Source organism: Paramacrobiotus metropolitanus, unplaced genomic scaffold (assembly GCF_019649055.1).
Source record: "Paramacrobiotus metropolitanus isolate TYO unplaced genomic scaffold, Prichtersi_v1.0 Parri_scaffold0000029, whole genome shotgun sequence".
NCBI lineage: Eukaryota > Metazoa > Tardigrada > Eutardigrada > Parachela > Macrobiotidae > Paramacrobiotus > Paramacrobiotus metropolitanus.
Genome location: NW_026570249.1, coordinates 1018235 through 1034272, shown reverse-complemented (window position 1 = coordinate 1034272; position 16038 = coordinate 1018235). Strand labels below are relative to the sequence as shown.

Sequence of the window (16038 nt, the reverse complement as noted above, 5' to 3'; positions counted from 1 at the left end):
AAATTTTTCTTCAAAGCGCGCTGCGCTGCCGCTGCTGTGTGTGTTGTAAGCTGCGGTGGAAAGCAAAATGGCTGATACGGCAGTGCATTATAGGGTGGTTATGCGCAAGCGCCTGGCAGTGGCATGACATCAAAACATGCCAAAGCAGAAATGCACTCATCACGAGGAAGTGCGCATAAGCTCAGACTGGGGCCTCCAAATAACACACACACACAGACACACGTTACAGCATTCAATGGCCTTTCCAGATAGTCGCCATGTTTTACCGTGATGACGATAATTCTTCCCATTATTTCCACAAATTCTGGATGAAATAAATCATAAAAACATAGTGAAAATATTCATTGATAAGAATATCGTGTTTCTATGCGGAAACATAGCGGAATCTGTTGGTAATTGATGGTATCCAGCGCCGACTTGGGATCTTCCATAAAATCGGGATGTTGTCCTCCGTGTTTGCCTTAATCTGATCATACGTAAGGATTTTCGCGCTTTTTTGGTAGACTACGAGATCTCCGCTGTAGAATGACGTCCTGGCTATGATTGTAGCCCTGTGTTATCCGTGTTTGATCCGTTATTGTGAGGAAACCCGGAAGACGTAGTGAATCTGGTTCGTACCAACCGTTTTGACGATTTGGGACGAATTTAGTGTATTCACCCGTCAGTTAGGTACCTGAATCTCTACGCAGAATGTGTTTTACATGTAGGCAGTACCGTAAGCGGTCCCTGCTTCACGATGAACGGCCGCAGCACCAGCGCGTCGTCCTCCAGTACTCCAGGGAATCCTCACGGGTTGGCGGTGACGACCACGGCGCTGCCGCATAACGCACTGCGTACCATGACTCCGGGTGCGGCGATTAATCATCTGCTGAGCAGCCGCAATCGGCCTCTGCAGGGCAGTGCGGGCCCCCATCTGCAGGGGCTCGCCCCTTCCACTCCCAACGGACCAGGGATGCTGATGGTGAACGGCGGGATCACCGACGGCATGGATGGCTTTCACGCCAACGGTGAGTGAAATTCCCACATCGTATTACTTCTGGCATAAGGAATAGAGTGTTTTGGGGTATCTCCAGTGTTCGAATTCGTAAACGCTAAGCTGAACGCTTGTCGTGGAGCGTATCTGCGTATACTGATATCAGTATCATTTTGTTCTTTTTTTAATTTCGAATGTCAAATTTCTCTGTCTTAAATTTGGAGTATTTTTCCAGCGATATTCTGTAGCGTTTTTGGTAAGATCTACGGGTTACTAAAGAGTTTCGAATGGTTAATTACTTACTCACTGTCAGTGTTGAATTGTTGATCGCGATCTTGTGGTGATGTGGTCCCCAGCGTTTCGTCATCCGTTTAAGCAGTCGGTAGTTTTACTCTTCCACTGGTGAGACTATGACTTGTATATCCTTTTCTCAGGTTGCTGAAGTTTTCCTATATTAATTTTAAGAGATCTTATGGTTAATTTTGTGACAGTGCTGCCTTTTTGGCTACTTTAACAGCAGCGCCGTAAAATAACAATTTACTGAAATTTAGACGATTGGCTTTAATTTTCATTTTCTCGTGTCCGTCCTGTTCATCTGGTGTAGTGAATGTATTATGTTTCGAAAGCTAGTTAGAATGATGGCTGTTTTGCAGCTGATTTTGGTTCATTTTTCCTTCTTGTAGGTCCAGGAATAAACGGCTCGGCAGGTTCGATATCCTCCGAGGACAGTTCGACCAGCAGTGCATTAGTCGCTGGCCCATCCGGTCTTTCCAACGGCAAAGGCGCCCGTAATGAGAATCTCGACGGCAGTTACCGCCGCGGCGGTATCGTCCAGCCCCCCTACCGACCCCCGCCGGGCACCCCTCTCAAGAACTCCAACCAGTTGCAGTATCTGAAGAACGTCATGATGAAAGCCCTGACCAAGCACAACATGGCCTGGCCCTTCGCCTCGCCGGTGGATGCCATCGCGCTGTGCATCCCCGACTATCATGACATCATCACGCAGCCCATGGACCTGGGCACCATCCAGAAGCGGCTGGATAACTATTGGTACCGCGATGCACAGGAGTGCATCGCCGATTTCAAGGTGATGTTCACGAACTGTTATACGTACAACCAGTCCGGTGAGGATGTGGTGAAGATGGCCAACGAGCTGGAGAAGACGTTCCTGACCAAGTTAGCCCTCATGCCCGCTGAGATGGTCGAGCTTCCCGTCAAACCGACGAAACCTGCCAAAGGCAAACGCGGTCCCGGTCGCCCGGTGGGCAGTGGACGGAAAGCAGCGGCTGTCCCGGCCGTCGGTGGTCCACCCACTCCCGTGGTGCCGCGAGCGACCCCCGCGCCGCCGCGTCCTCCTCAAGCCCACGCCGCGGCCGCTCCTGCAATAATGCCAAATAATAATATGATCCCCGTGATGCCGGTGTCTGTAGCCGGAGCCAATAGCGTCTTTGCGCTCAGCAATCAGGGCCCCTTCACCTTCCCAACCGTACCACTTCCGCAGCGTGCCACGACGGCACCCCCGCCGCCTCGGGGCCCCACTCCCCGCCCCAACCAATCTCAGCGCATGCCCACCCCGCGGGCCACCCCACCGGTACCGGTGTATACGGCGCCGGCCGCCGCACCACCACCGCCCTCGGGCCCCGGCCGGAAAAAGTCTACCACGTCGGTTGTTCCGAGAAATCCGGCGCCGGCACAGATGCGCGGCCCTCCCATGGCCATCCCGCAGGCGCCGCCGCCGGCGCACAATGTGAAAGTTACTTCCAATGCGCGCCATAACGCACCCCCGCAACCGCGGCAGTCTGCCCCGCCGCCGACTCCGACGGTGCAGAAGAATCAGCAGCAGATCGCTGTTAAGAAGATGAACCGGCAGTCGGATGCGGAGAGGAAGGAAGAAAAAATTTTTTCGGTACGATCGTAGAGATGGCAAAAAGTTTTTAGTCGATTAATTACTGGTTAGTCGTTAACGGTTAACCGTCTTCCAAACTTACAGAACGAATAGATTTAGTACCAACTACCGAGTCGAAACTTTAATAAGCCGTTTCTTCAGTATTTGGTACTTATGCTACCCCTAAATATCGTGTATTATTGAATACTGTACAGTATCAGTTAACTTGAATAAAATGTTAAGTCGCTACAACCTATTTTCCAAAAGATTTTAGTACGCAGTACGAGTAATCTACGAACGCGTCCCCCAAAACTGCAACTGCGTTAGCTAACAGTTAATCTTCGACAGCTGTAAATTAGTATTCTGGAATTACTAGTAGTTTTAACTGGAACTACGCTCATTGTCAGCTTGTGAGCCATTACTAGTAAAATTAATGGTTTTCATCTGCTGTTTTCGGCTACTGTTGAAGTGCGTTGTACGAATATCGTTTTGAATTTAATTAAGAATGAAATACGGCGACGGTTAAACGACTACACAAAACTTCCTGGTAAAGTGGATCTTTTCATTGTTCGGTCCATCGAATGTTAGGGTCGCTTTCAATTTTTTGGTGAAAAGAGTTTTAGTGACAAAACCCTTCTTGAACATTATAAACATTATAGTTTTGTAAGGTGATTTGGTGATCAGTATAGTTTTGTAAGGAGATGACTCCTTTATAACCTTTGGTAAAATATGATAGCTTTTTTTATAAACGAAGTCTTGCCTCCACTAGATCCGTGAACAAATGGATATTTGTTACGGGATACTGGATGAATTAAACCACGATCGCCATAAGAAATATGCTTGGCCATTTGCTGTTCCGGTGGATGTGAAGGCGTTGAAACTGGATGATTATTTCAAGGTTATCAAACGACCCATGGATTTGCAGACGGTGAAGGAGAAGTTTCTTAGAGGAGCATATAAAGCACCCGCGGATTTTTGCGACGACATTCGGCTGATATTTTTCAATTGTTACCGCTATAATCCGGAGGGACACGAGGTGGTGAACATGGCATGGCAGTTACAGGTATATCAGCATTATTAATTTTACCAAATTTGAAATTCCATAAATTTGTGAAACACGCACGTAGTACCTGTTGTAGAAAGTAGATAAAAGTATTCGTTTTACTTGATAATTAATGCAGTCCTTGAAATGTGTGGGTATTGTACATAGGTGATTGGAGCTGTGTTTGCACTAAAGTGCCGATTAATGAAGCTTCATACCGATACGAAACTAGTGCTTAATAAATGCTAACGACTGACATTTCCTGTTGGTTGACGTGACCATACTGCTATGTAGACGAATGGACTTCCCCAATGCAAATCGCAATAAAGTGCTTTTAGAGAATACTGACATCCAGAATGCGTAGCTGATTATTATTGCGTCCTTTGCAGGAAGTATTTGAGCTGAAATGGGGAAAAGTCCCCTTTCCTCTTCCACCGACACCGAGTATATTACGCGAACAGCAGGGCTGTTTGCTGTGGCCGCTGCATGACGCCCCTGACTCACCTAAAGCGCCCGCTTCCAAGAGTCCCACTGTCGCTGGCGGAGAGAAAAAGAAGAAATCACAACCCAAAGAGAAAGCCACAAAAATTTTGATCTCCAGTTTGTCGCAGCAACTGCTCAGTCTACAGGATACAGTCAATAAAATGCAGCCTAATACTGTTCCCCAGCCGGCACCTCCGCCGGAATCGCCACCCAAGCCAGCTTCCAAGGGCCGAAAAAGGAAATCGGATGAACCGGAAAAGCCAGCCAAGATCCCGCATATCGAGGAAAAGAAACCGGCTACACCAGGTAAATGGTTAATTTGCTGAAATTCTTCGCGTGCTCATTCTGTAAATCACTCGCTAAATAAGTAAATAATTTCCGGTGACTTTTTGTTATCGTTTATTAATTTTGATTAAGTAAATAATTGTTTGTGTCGTTGTTTACCTGATTGTTTATATCGTAGTGTCAGCGTCATCCAAGAAAAAGTCTCCGAAACGTGGCGCAGTCGAGATGGAACCGGAAGTCGTAGCGCCACCAGCTAAAAAGCCACGCAAGCCTCGTACACCGAAGCATACCATCGAGAAAATGCCTGAAGTGGCGCCGGTTGTGCCAGCTCCGGTTATCAATCCGCCAGCAGCCAAGGCTGCGAAGACGACTACATCGCCGGTTGTTTCGCCACAACGCAAGACGCCACCACAAGCACCAGCTGCCGTTCCCGCATCTCCCAAGAAAACTGGCCACCCATTGCCGAAAGTGACCAATGCCCGGGAAATGACGTTTGATGAGAAGCAGCAGTTGAGTGTGCGGATCAATTCTCTCCAGGTATGTCTAAAACATACTCTTGTGGCCATGATCTCAAAGCGCAAAATAAACTGATGTTGTTATTCGAATTCGGTAAATAATTCCTAACTAATTTTGGTTCAGAATTTTTGCTGAATATTGTGAGGAAATCAACGGTCTTTTGATAAAAAAAAAACGGCTACTTTGTCGCATTGTAGTACCCATTTTGCAGTTTACGTTTACGGAAGATTATATAATGCGTACACACTACACAGTTACCGATCATAACAATAAATACTACGCAAATTTTACAACTTGTATTACCCGCATTAACAAATTATTAAATCTGCGTACGCTCTACAGTCTACGTAACTTGGCATGTGCAGCATCATGTTTCTGCCGGTGTGATTTGCTGCTTTGAATAGTGCGGGTCACTGCGGTCATTGGGAATACGGTACGAGTACGTGGTTAGTTATGCGTAGTACGTAAAGCGTACCGTCACTTCGTGACTCATGAGTCGTGACGTTTGGTCACGTTGAAACATGCTTTTTTGTTAAGCTGGTCTGCGCTGGGTAGAGGGTACGCAGTCAGTTGCCCAGTTTGGTAGCTAAAAAACTTTCAAATAAATCCCTTACAGTTTTCAGTGCCGTTTTCTGATTTGTTTTTGCTGCACGAGTGGCAAGTGATTTTTCCCGGCTGTGGTTGTTTAGCTTAAGGCTGTGCTTCACGTTCGTAACTTCGTACTATTCAAAGGTCTACCGTTTATGTTTGTTTAAGTTAATATTAGGGGTTCGCGACCTCATACGTGTGGATAGCAACGGTGGACAGAGTCCATTGCCTGTCAGGAACCGTTTGTCCGTTATTTCAGTTAACTTGTGAAGATTTTATACTGAATACCCGATTAGTCCTTGCGTGTTAATTATCGTTGCACACTTTCATTTTGGGCAATACTGCAGGGTGAAAAATTGGAGCGCGTCGTGCAGATCATCCAGAGTCTGGAACCCCAGTACGCTGACGCTCCGGAGGAGATCGAGATTGACTTTGAGACACTGAATCCGACGACTTTATGCACGCTGGAAATGTTCGTCAATGAAGCACTGGGTCTGCCGGGACCGGCGCCGGTGGAGTTGCGCGCACAGGAGCCGCCGGTGGTGCCCGGTGCGGTCGTTCCTCAGCCGGAGCCCCCCAAACCCGAAAGTACGCGAGCCAAGAAAGCCAAATCCAACAAGTACAAGCACGACTCATCAGACAGCTCGTCCAGCGATAGCTCCACGGACTCTGAATCGGAAGGGGAGCAGACGCGAAAGCGCAGCGGCGGCGCTAAGCCACTATCGGCGACGCCGACGGTGTTGGATCAGCCAGTATTTGGAGGAGCGCCTAAGATGCCGCCAGTCTTCCCGTTGACGGGCGGATTGGGCGGCGCGGCGGAGAAGACGTTCGGGAATCTGGGGAAGAATAATTTGAAGGAGGACAGCGGGAAGATGCAGCAGCCGACGGCGGCTGCCGTGGCGGCAGTGCCGCAGCTGAAGAACGCCGAGTCGTGGTCGTCCTTTGCCAAGAATGCGCCGCAGCAGACGAACAGTACGTCAGTCTTTCAGGATAGTTTTGAGCAGTTTCGCAAGCAGGCCAAAGAGAAGGAGGATAAGCAGAAGATGCTGAAGAATCAGGAGATGGCGAAAAAGCAGCAGCGCGAGGCGGAGCATGCCAAACGGGAACGGGAGCGAGCGGGGTAAGAGGCAGTGAAGTTGGTGAAATTAATTGCCTGAACTTTTGAATAACAAAGCTTCAATTATCATTTTATTTTAAGTAGTAACTGTAATTAAGTTGCTTCTTTACGGATTATTATGCGAATGGTGCTCGGCATTTGTTCTCACTGTAACATGGAAAAATACTTATAATCGCTCAAGTATTTGTGTTTAAAAACGGTGTTACGTACCACCGCATCTTGAAATTTAACTTAGTTTTTGTTGCACATAAGTTATTACATGCTGTTGTGGTTTGTCATTGTGTTTTCGTTTTATAACGCTTTTTATCGTTTTAAACTTGCGGGATTTACATACAACACGCTCTTTTTAATGTAGACGTGAAATGGACATGGAGAAGATGCACCACGGTCATCACGGCTACCAGCCCGCCATCCAACCACACCATCAGCACCACCACCATCATCATCCCGCCCAACAACCGGCGCACCATCACCACCGCGGATCCTTCGAGGGGAACATGTTCATGAACAACCCCTCGCCGTCGGGTTTCGTGCTGTCGCAGCCGTCCCCGTCGAACAGTATGTCGCCCAGTTCGCTGAGTATGTCACCGGGCAGTGCGGCCTCCCCGCCGGAGCCCGTGGCGGATAATGCCGGCGGCGGCGCGACGATGAGTCAGCGGGAGCGCGATCGGATGCGGGAGGCGGAGCGACGGCGTCGACAGGCCATGGCCGGCCGGATTGATCTGAATCATCAACATGACATTATTGCCAGTTTCGAATCGCAGATGCAGTACTGAGCAGGCGAGTGAGCGGCGCGGATGTGAAAATGGAAGGTGTACGTCTAGTGTGTTGCGCGTTTCGTAACGTTGTATATAGTCGTCGGATTTTTTTTCTTGATTTTTTTGGAGAAATAAGTCTCGGTTTATCTCGAAGAAAATTTACCAAACAGAGAGAGGTTGGTGTGCCCGTTGGCGCGGTTGAAGCGGGGGAGGGGAAGGGGGGATTTCGTGAAAATTTTAGGGACGAGAATTTGTCTTCTGTTATTATGTGAGAATTTGCTTGGGGAAAGCGGCGCGGCGCGGTAGAATGTAATTTGTTTTTTTGGTGTCATGTTTCTGTAATTTGTCGTGATGGACGAGTTTTTGTTTCATTTTTTCCAATTTGTGTACTGCGAAAACGCTGCGCTGGGTATGATGCGATTGTGTCAGAGAAAGTTTTTTTCCTTGTCTGAAAATTAAAAGACGTTGATTATTTGTTTGGCTTTACAAAACCTGCTGCTGGTGTCTGGGTTGTTGATTGGGAATCTGGACAAACACACTACGGCATTTGCATTTTCTCCTGTCCACGACCGGATATGGATTTCTGGCTGGCGAACGGTGCGCGGAGGAAAGCGGGAGTTTTTGACATTTTTGTTGATGTATAAGGAATACGGACGCAGTCTTATTAACAGTTTTATCTACGCTGCTTGTATTTCTCTGTTTGTGAGTTGTGATAGATTTATCACGCTACTTTGGTATCCAATTCCATGTCGGTTCGGTTCTTGGTTGACTGTCTATGTAGAATACGATGGTTAATTATGCAGCTGGATCAGGATTGGTTATTTCATTAAAAAACATCTAGTTTTATTTTGGAATATCGGTAGTCATTTTCAGACTTTGTGCTTGAACGTCTGCACAGTGTACTTGAACTACTCGACTCTAGAGTCTAGATGTTCGGATAAACAACACAAAAAGGCAAACATGCTTCAGAGTTTGACATACATATATACGCTAGGCCGGCTGAAATTTAATGTTATTATTATTAATTAAAATTACTGGACTTACTAGCAAGTAAAATTCATTTGCCGCATAGAGAAAACTCTTAACTATTGCTTAAGCAATAAAGAAATTTTTTACGCAAAATACGCCAAAGCGTATTTGAGCAAAATTATATAGGACTAGCACTGATGACGTCACACAGTACTTTACAGGAGAGCGTGAAAACGGTACCGCCCGCCCACGGGGGTCGAAATCGACTTATATGCTCTATCATATGCAGAAAACATTGCTCTACAACCAGGCTTCAAAGGGGTGGCAGTTTGAGAATCGTGCGATGTGCTGTGGTTAGGTTGCGATAACGTCCCAGTATCACAATACGTAACGCAGTTACTTTTCGAACGCGTTTTTCTCGCAAAGTGTTTTTTTCGGATTTAACCATCACAACCGCTGGCTAGTGGTCATTTACCAGCCGATTTCAAAATTTTTTTTTGCTATGTGTGCAGGTCCGTAGCAACTACCATAAACAGCGTTTAACTCGTTTTTGAGAGTCTAAGTCATCAGTGCTATTCCTATAAAATTTTGCTCATTTTGTAAAGTATTTTGTAAAACGTATTTCGTAAAGCGTAAACTGTCTTTGGCTTGAGCCGTAACTACGAGTAGTTATGGCACAGCCATAGCATAACATACGGTACATATTTGTATTTTGGCGCGTACGTAATATTCGCGACAGTTGTTATGCAATTCAAGTCGCAATTCAATATTCGCGACCGCAGATTCGTAAATCAAAACAATTTTGGAATAACCAAATTTACATGTATAACAGGAGCTAATAATTACAATGATCTGCATATGCTTAGTGCTTACCGGTTAGTGATTTATCAGCCTCTTACGTTCGAATCGTTTCCATCCTATCGTAGCATTAAGCATATATTGATCAAAATTATTAGATTAACCTAAACCGTTATGACGGTTATGTGCTTGCTAGCAGAGCATTCAATTTGGATCGATATTTGTGCAATATAATTAGATTAGCCACACCTGTGGCCTGACGTGGTTAAAAACTCAAGATTTTTGCTAGCGATTTTCGCAGCCGGCCATACGATTCCTGGTAAAGCACCTGTAAATTTGTTTGTTCGGTTTAATTTTTCTGTTAAAATGAACGGGGCACGCCATGGAACCGTAAGACAATCGGGAACCGATACAGACGAGGAAATGAAATGCAGCTGATTATATTAATTACCAGTAAATATCTAAAGGTCATGGCTATAAATTGCTAGTCTAATTGTCTTCGGTCCTTATGGTGGAATACACATAGTGGAATACACACAGTATGTGTAACGTGCATAATATTTATTTAAGTGCAAGTAGCTGACATCAGATCTCACATTTGTTTCCAGTTTAACATTATTGTTCCTTCGGTTCTTGCAGGCGTCCGCCTCAGAATGAGTTTTTAGTTTACCTGTATCGATACCGGAATTGAAACTGAAGATATGAGATCGATATCATGCGGCCGGCAATCTGGACCTCCGTGCGGTGTGCATTCGCTGTGATAACATTGTCCAGTGTTAATACGAGACATATTCGTTTGATACATTTGTTGTCTCTGGATCCTTCCTTAGCCAGCGGACTGCGTTTTACTGGCAGTGCTCTTCTAACGGCTGCCGAGCGGGCCAACGAAAAATATTCAGCACAAAATATTTCGATCAGCATCCGAGCCATTCCCCAACTGCTTCCTATGACCTGTGCCGAATTGTCCGCCAACAGTGCCGATTTCTTGTCGCAGCTGTACTATCGTGAACTTTTTCACGAGACCGGCCCATCGGCCGCATGCAACGCTATTTTGTACACTTGTAAGTTGCAAGGATTGTTTTATATACTCGTACTTTTAATTACGCATTCGTACTGGGTGCGCATATTTGCTGTTTTTTGATATTTGCTTTTTCACAGCGTGTAATGGCATTGGCTCGATTGGCGGTCTCGCTCGTGGTTAGTAAAATTTCTTCTCAGGTGTAACTTTTCATTCACTACTTCCATATTGGCAATTTGAAAACTTGATGTCCCTTTACAGAGTGGAACTGGCCGGCATTTTATAAGTAAGAAGTGTAAATTGCAGTAAATGATATATACACACATAATAATGTTGGTTTTAGTTATAACTAACCTTCAGTTGGCTTTTCTCTACAAACAATCTAAATATACTGTAATGATATATGAACATCAGCAGCAGTATATTTAGCGTACAATGTTAACAAAGGGGCATTTTTGGAATTGTAGCGGGATCAGTCTGGAAGATGACGTGAACGAATTCAGTTATCCCTCTGCGATGGCCTTGGCCGGAACGTACGAAGGTGTTGCATTAGCGGTGCTGGATATCTTGCAGTACCACAACTGGTATCATGTCAGTCTCCTTATTGACCAACAATCCGGCATGTTAATCTACAAGTTCCAGACTGATGCAATTTTTAAAATCCTCAAGTCCTTGGGGAAACGACGCGGTACGCTGCAGCCGTTTGATGTTCAGATTTTGAACTTTTCCAACGACACAGCGGATTCTGTGGCTATCACGTTAAACAATGCCAAACAACGAAGTAGAGGTAAGTATGTAACACTTTGCCACTAATACTACAGTATGCCCGTATACTTTCCTGGCAGGATTTCATATACCTTCCTGGCAGGATACCTTATACCACAGTATTACCCTATACTGCAGTAGTATACCTTCTGGCAGGGTTTCATATACAGCATTAAGTTGGCAAATGTACATTGGGTTATTTTAATACAATTTTGCAGTGTTGTTACTTATGATGACAACCAAGAAAATTAGAAAAGTTCTGGTAAGTGCGACAGCGTCAGCGTACGCTCTTGAATCTTGATTATCCTTGGACAGGTGTTTAACTGTATGTTACCACAATTTAATAACTCCAAAAACATTAAATATAAATATTGATAATTATACCTGATAAATTAAACTGCGGTACAATTACTTTGAAGTGCTTATCTAAAATTATCTCTTTCTCTCTCACTGCTACTGCTTTTTTAGCAAAAACATCAAAATAGCCATTCCAGCACAGATCATACATAAGTAACAGTATTTTATTGTCCAGTTTCTATTGTGCCTTTTAAGATATATATTGCGCATCATAATTGTAAATTGTGTCACAGGAAACCGCTCAGAATTTGAGTATGGATAACGGAGAATACGTAAGTGCTTTAAAATATAGCACGGGTACTACTCACCTCGCGGTAGCATGTATGCGTTATAAACTAACGGCAAACAATTTCTTTAAAATCCGATAGATACTGTGTCTCATTAACGTACAGAAACATCTGCTTATAATATCCGCACCTGGGTCTGTTTCAGGCATTTGTTACCGTGCAAATTATTGAAACGGATGTTTACGGTCGTCGATCCGACTTCCGTGACCCTTCTGACAGCATGCTAAATATGACCCGGTCCCTGCTCTTTATCACTCTCCAACCGCCGAAACTAATTACCGACCAGCTCAACGCGCAGCTGGCATACAGAGCCATGCGGGATTTCAACACGACATATTCTGCTGAAAGCAAAGTACGCTTCGCTATCCCGTTACGGTCTCATCGAAATTAGTTTCAAATAATTAGTATGCGAGACTTTTATCTTAGCCTGCTTTTATTTAAATGTATCTGCAAGCTTGTCTGTATATTTGTACTGTATTTTATTTAGCCACTAGATTCTTTTGTGGTCCAAGTTAGTTACAATGTCGTTGAAGTGCTGATGGCGCTAATGACACTGTCCGATACCGCAAACGACACTGACGATTGCACTGGACTGCGGTTAGCCCGAACCGTTGTCAACAAAACCTTTACCACATCTATCGACAATCTGTATGTCAACGCTCAGAGAATTCACAACCTCAATGCCGATATCTATGCGTTTTCCATGGATTCGAGAAATATGCAGGTAGTCGGTTTCGTCTCATAGTCAATAATAATCTGTCGGTTAGGCAAGGGCTGCAAGTATATGATTGCAGCTGTATGCATCGTATGATTCGTCTCTTCAACAAATGACACTGTCGGCAAACTTTGCAATTTCCTGGCCTTCAGGATCCTCACCAGCTGACATACCCTGGTGCGGCTTTTCGGGACATAGCAGCAGATGCCTATATTCCAGTATGACAAATTATCCTTTCTTTATTTTAAAGCCAACTCATACCATAGGATGACATATTTTTCGCAGATTTTGGTTCCGTCAAGTTTATTGCCCCGATCATCACTTTGTCGGCCTTAATTATAGTTTTTGGACTAAGCCTGAGATATGTGAAGTAAGTTTAAATGTGAAGAATTGTAATTAAGGATCAACCAGCCTCGCATGCTCATATTTGAATCAACAATTTTGGTGACCTTCCGGTCAACAGGACCTGGCGCTTGGGAGGAGTTGATTGGAAGAATGGGCATCCCTGGTGGCTGATGGATGAAGAAGAGCTACCGGCATGGCATGAGCTGATTTCGGGCGCTGCGCGGTGGGCATCAGCTCGAAACAGCAGCTACACCGGCCGTTTCCACACACAAATCCAGAGCGCCAATGGACAAGCGGTTCAGTGGCGTGACACAGTCGTCTGGATCAGATGGGCCCGTATGGATCGCGGCATGACTGTAACACCAAAGTTCATGAAGAGCGTTTATCCTTTTCAGCTATGTGTAAGCTCTCAATGCTGTCACAATTCAAATGTAATATGTATGGTTCAAACAGCAGAAGTACATACCGTACAATTAACTTACCATGCGCGTGTTTTGACAGCAAAGTCATTCAGATTCGTAGCAGAACACCGGCAAATATTTTTGCCTGTTAGGTTGTACTCGTATTGCTTAATCACATATTATATTTGTTGCAGCATCCAAATATCTGCTCCTTAATCGGCATATGCTTTCAAGCTGGGAATATCCTTTTTGTGAGCCAGTACTGCCACCGCGGATCTTTGCAAGATATATTTGAAATCACCAGTCTCGACGTTGCCTTCAAGCTGGCACTCATCGACGACTTAATCGAAGTTTGTCCGAGTTCGGTTAATTCTCAGTTTCAAAACAAGCCTTCTTATCGCATAATCTAAGCATAAAATTACTCGTAATGCTTACGCTGAACACGTCAGGAATCTAGGTGACCTTTCCGTTTCTGCTAAGGCATGAGACACTAAAACTGTATGTAGATAACTATTGCTAAAACCGTTGATCGTACTTATACCGTTGATCGATCGTATCGAACTGTTGTGATTTATTTTAAGAGTCTTTAGTATTGTACTCATCTTGTTCGACAGCGTTGTAACACATTTGATCCATTAGTAAATCTTGTTGCAGGGATTGAATTACTTGCATGTATGTGTTGGATCACATGGACACCTGCACCCGTCCTGTTGCCTAGTGGACAGTCGACTAACGCTAAAAATTGGCAAATACGGTTTTGCCGAAATTACAGAACATCTGTGTGAATTCCAGCCTCGAGCACTGCATCAACGCATCGCCACCATCTGGGATCCCCCGGAGTACACACAGCGACGATACGGCCGACGTGGGACATATGGCAGTTTGCGTCAGGACCGCCGGTCATGTGCCGGGGATGTGTATTCCTTGGCTATGCTGATGAGCGCGCTGCTTAGCGGTTGTATTGGCACCAACGATCGTACACCGGGCGCTTTCCATAGTGATCTCGATTGCGGCATGCAGGTACAGCAGCTAATCGGCAGCTGTAGTGAAGAGTGTCCCAGTTCGCGGCCAAAAATTAAGACTGTGAAGAAAACGTTCCGCGCTATTCGCAAAGAATGTGCTTGTGGTGAAGGATCGGCTACGGAAGAAGCACTACTGAAATTAGACAAATATGCACAGCTTATGGAGGTCGCGGCCGAGGAGCGTATGAAGGAGCTCAACTCGGAGAAGGCCCGATGTGACGATATTCTTTTGCAGATGTTACCTTCGTAAGCCTGCTTAGCATTGCACGATTTACGTTCTACCCTAGTGGTTTTTAATGTAGCAGAAACTGTGAATTTATTTGCAGGTTCGTCGTGCCTAAATTAAGAAACGGTGATCTTGTGCAAGCTGAGAAATATGAAAGCGTCACCATCTGCTTTAGTCAGTTGCAAGGATTTGCCGACTGGACGGCTACTGTCTCACCGGACATTATCATGGCTGGACTTCAGCTGGTTCATGCCGTTTTCGACCATGTTGTTGTCAGATTTCGAGTCCAGAAAATCGAGACTGTGAACGACTGCAACTTGGTATGTATATAAACATTTAGTTTCTATAGAGGTAGTCGATTCGCATCGGAATATGGAAAACTAATTTAACGAACGGTCCTGTTTTTAATGCATTTATACAGTACGTGAATTTGTAATTTGACAGGTCGTTAGTGGGATTCCGGTGGACGAAGGTTTCGATCATACGGTGGAAATGTGCAAAATGGTGAAAGCACACCAGACGCAACTGGACGCTCAGGCAGGCAGCGATGTGGACCTTCGCGGGAAAGATTACCGTGGAATGCGCCCTCGTTCATCATGTTTGTTGTGGGGCATTCACTGTGGCAGCTGTGCTGCCGGGGTCATCGGCAGCAAAGTACCACGCTACTGCTTGTACGAATGCATTCACTGATTTAATTAGGAGCCAAGATCATAAATTTTATAACTAAACGGTACCGTAGCCTTACTTTGCAAAAAGTTCGTTGCGCAAAAGTTATTTCTTGGCGTCGCTTAGTGTAAATTGTACAGTGAAAACGCATTTCGACATTCTCGAGATAAATGTGGTTTGTAACAGGTTTGGAGATACAGTCAATGTTGCCTCTCGCATGATGTCGCAAGGTCAAGCGGGACGCGTGCAGGTCAGCGAGGATGTTGCACACCGCTTGCTGCCCTTTAGTGAGATCCTTTGTCAGGAACGCGGAGTTATTGCCGTCAAGGTGAGTTTGTATTGGATGTATTCCCTTGGTCCCAGTCGCGGCTGAAAAAATACAGTGGGAGAATAACTGCCGGGCCCACAAACAGTAATGTACGAGTATTCTAACTGTAGAGTAGTGTGAACTGCGTTGGCCGTTTAGTGATGTTTTGAACTGACTACATGATACAAACGATTATTAACAAAGTTGCGCATATGATTTGCAGGGAAGGGGCCTAATGCAAACATTCTGGTTAGTGATCAACAGTCAAACTGTATTATTTTAATGAGTTGTATATATTACTGCATTATTTGTTTTGTTGTACTTTGAAGTATTGATGATTTTCTTGTATTTATGTGTCGAGTAACAAAACAAAACAATGTAATATAAATTCATACAACATGGACTTGGATTTTCGTTGTACTTCTACACCACATACCGCCCATGTGCACAATTTTTAAAGATTTTTTTCCTTAAAAGGTCTAGTAGTAAAATTATATAGGCAACATCTGCAAAGT

General features: G+C 44.9%; 2 protein-coding genes across 4 annotated transcripts; both read left to right on the top strand.

Moving 5' to 3' along the window:
• Position 1: 1 nt before the first annotated feature.
• LOC129588469 (bromodomain-containing protein 3-like) lies at positions 2 to 8119 on the top strand. Of its 3 annotated transcripts, XM_055482680.1 has the most exons (9): positions 2 to 476; positions 550 to 610; positions 708 to 1007; positions 1657 to 2879; positions 3628 to 3921; positions 4290 to 4689; positions 4847 to 5205; positions 6120 to 6892; positions 7245 to 8119. In XM_055482680.1, exons 3-9 carry the CDS (start codon positions 737 to 739, stop codon positions 7663 to 7665), a joined length of 3741 nt encoding a protein of 1246 aa, XP_055338655.1. In that variant the 5' UTR covers positions 2 to 476; positions 550 to 610; positions 708 to 736; the 3' UTR covers positions 7666 to 8119. The 3 variants fall into 3 exon arrangements, with proteins under 3 accessions (XP_055338655.1, XP_055338656.1, XP_055338654.1); XM_055482681.1 differs by lacking the exon at positions 550 to 610; XM_055482679.1 differs by having other exon boundaries at positions 3 to 610.
• Positions 8120 to 10044: 1925 nt separating this feature from the next.
• Positions 10045 to 15896, top strand: LOC129588402 (atrial natriuretic peptide receptor 1-like). The gene is made up of 18 exons (XM_055482598.1): positions 10045 to 10158; positions 10245 to 10475; positions 10573 to 10611; positions 10694 to 10718; positions 10900 to 11219; positions 11416 to 11459; positions 11788 to 11826; positions 11987 to 12193; positions 12329 to 12565; positions 12636 to 12774; positions 12842 to 12926; positions 13020 to 13302; positions 13497 to 13652; positions 13957 to 14570; positions 14651 to 14870; positions 14995 to 15221; positions 15403 to 15544; positions 15747 to 15896. Exons 1-18 carry the CDS (start codon positions 10116 to 10118, stop codon positions 15804 to 15806), a joined length of 3111 nt encoding a protein of 1036 aa, XP_055338573.1. The 5' UTR covers positions 10045 to 10115; the 3' UTR covers positions 15807 to 15896.
• Positions 15897 to 16038: the final 142 nt, after the last annotated feature.